Below are 611 nucleotides of genomic sequence, written 5' to 3'. Positions count from 1 at the left end.
CTCACTTTCGGCGGGGTAGAAGGGCGGCATCTCGATCTTGTACACCTCCTTGGCGTAGTACTCCTCGTCGCTGCGCTCGCGCTCGCAGGCGGCCGCCCGGCGGCTCGCCTTCTCCTGCAGCAGGTCCCTGGTGCTGTTGTAGATGGAGATCACCTCGGCGGGCACGTCCTCGGGCTCGGGGTGGTCCTCCGGGGGGCTGGTGAGCTTCAGCTTGCTCAGGATCTGCCCGCGGATCGCCTCGATCCTCTTACGCATGAACTGGTCCATGTCCAGCGTGCTGCAGGTAGACAGGCTGAGCGCGGCCGCGACCAGATGCAGCAGCAGCAGACCTCGCAGCACCCAGTAGTGCATTTTTTTTTTTTAAAGTGGAAAAAGTTAAAAAAAAAAAAGTTGAAAAAAAAAAAAAGAAATCAAGCACTTTCAAAGTACGGATCAGGCAGATTTTTTTTTTTTTTTCTTTTCAATGCTAAACTTTTGCAAACGAGCGAGTCAATGTCCCGTAGAAAACAGGTCTCGTGCTCGAATTCCTTTAAAAAGAACACGCCGGTAGGTCCCGAAGTGGAGATAGTAGGACACGATGGGCAGGGGGAACCGTCACTTGGGGGAGTAAG

At 53.7% G+C, this 611-nt stretch overlaps 1 protein-coding gene across 3 annotated transcripts in view; it reads right to left on the bottom strand.

Annotated features, from left to right (window-relative positions):
* Positions 1 to 605, bottom strand: part of TGFB2 (transforming growth factor beta 2) — a 72,473-nt gene extending 71,868 nt beyond the window's left edge. For all 3 annotated transcript variants that reach the window (XM_011366127.2, XM_011366129.2, XM_011366128.2), the window contains exon 1: positions 6 to 605. In XM_011366127.2, coding sequence (XP_011364429.1) covers positions 6 to 351 — 346 coding nt within the window. In that variant the 5' untranslated portion in view covers positions 352 to 605. The remainder of the gene's footprint in view (positions 1 to 5) is intronic.
* Between the last annotated feature and the right edge of the window lie 6 nt (positions 606 to 611).

This window comes from Pteropus vampyrus, unplaced genomic scaffold (assembly GCF_000151845.1).
Source record: "Pteropus vampyrus isolate Shadow unplaced genomic scaffold, Pvam_2.0 Scaffold121, whole genome shotgun sequence".
NCBI classification, from domain to species: domain Eukaryota; kingdom Metazoa; phylum Chordata; class Mammalia; order Chiroptera; family Pteropodidae; genus Pteropus; species Pteropus vampyrus.
This window is presented reverse-complemented; position numbering and strand designations above follow the sequence as displayed.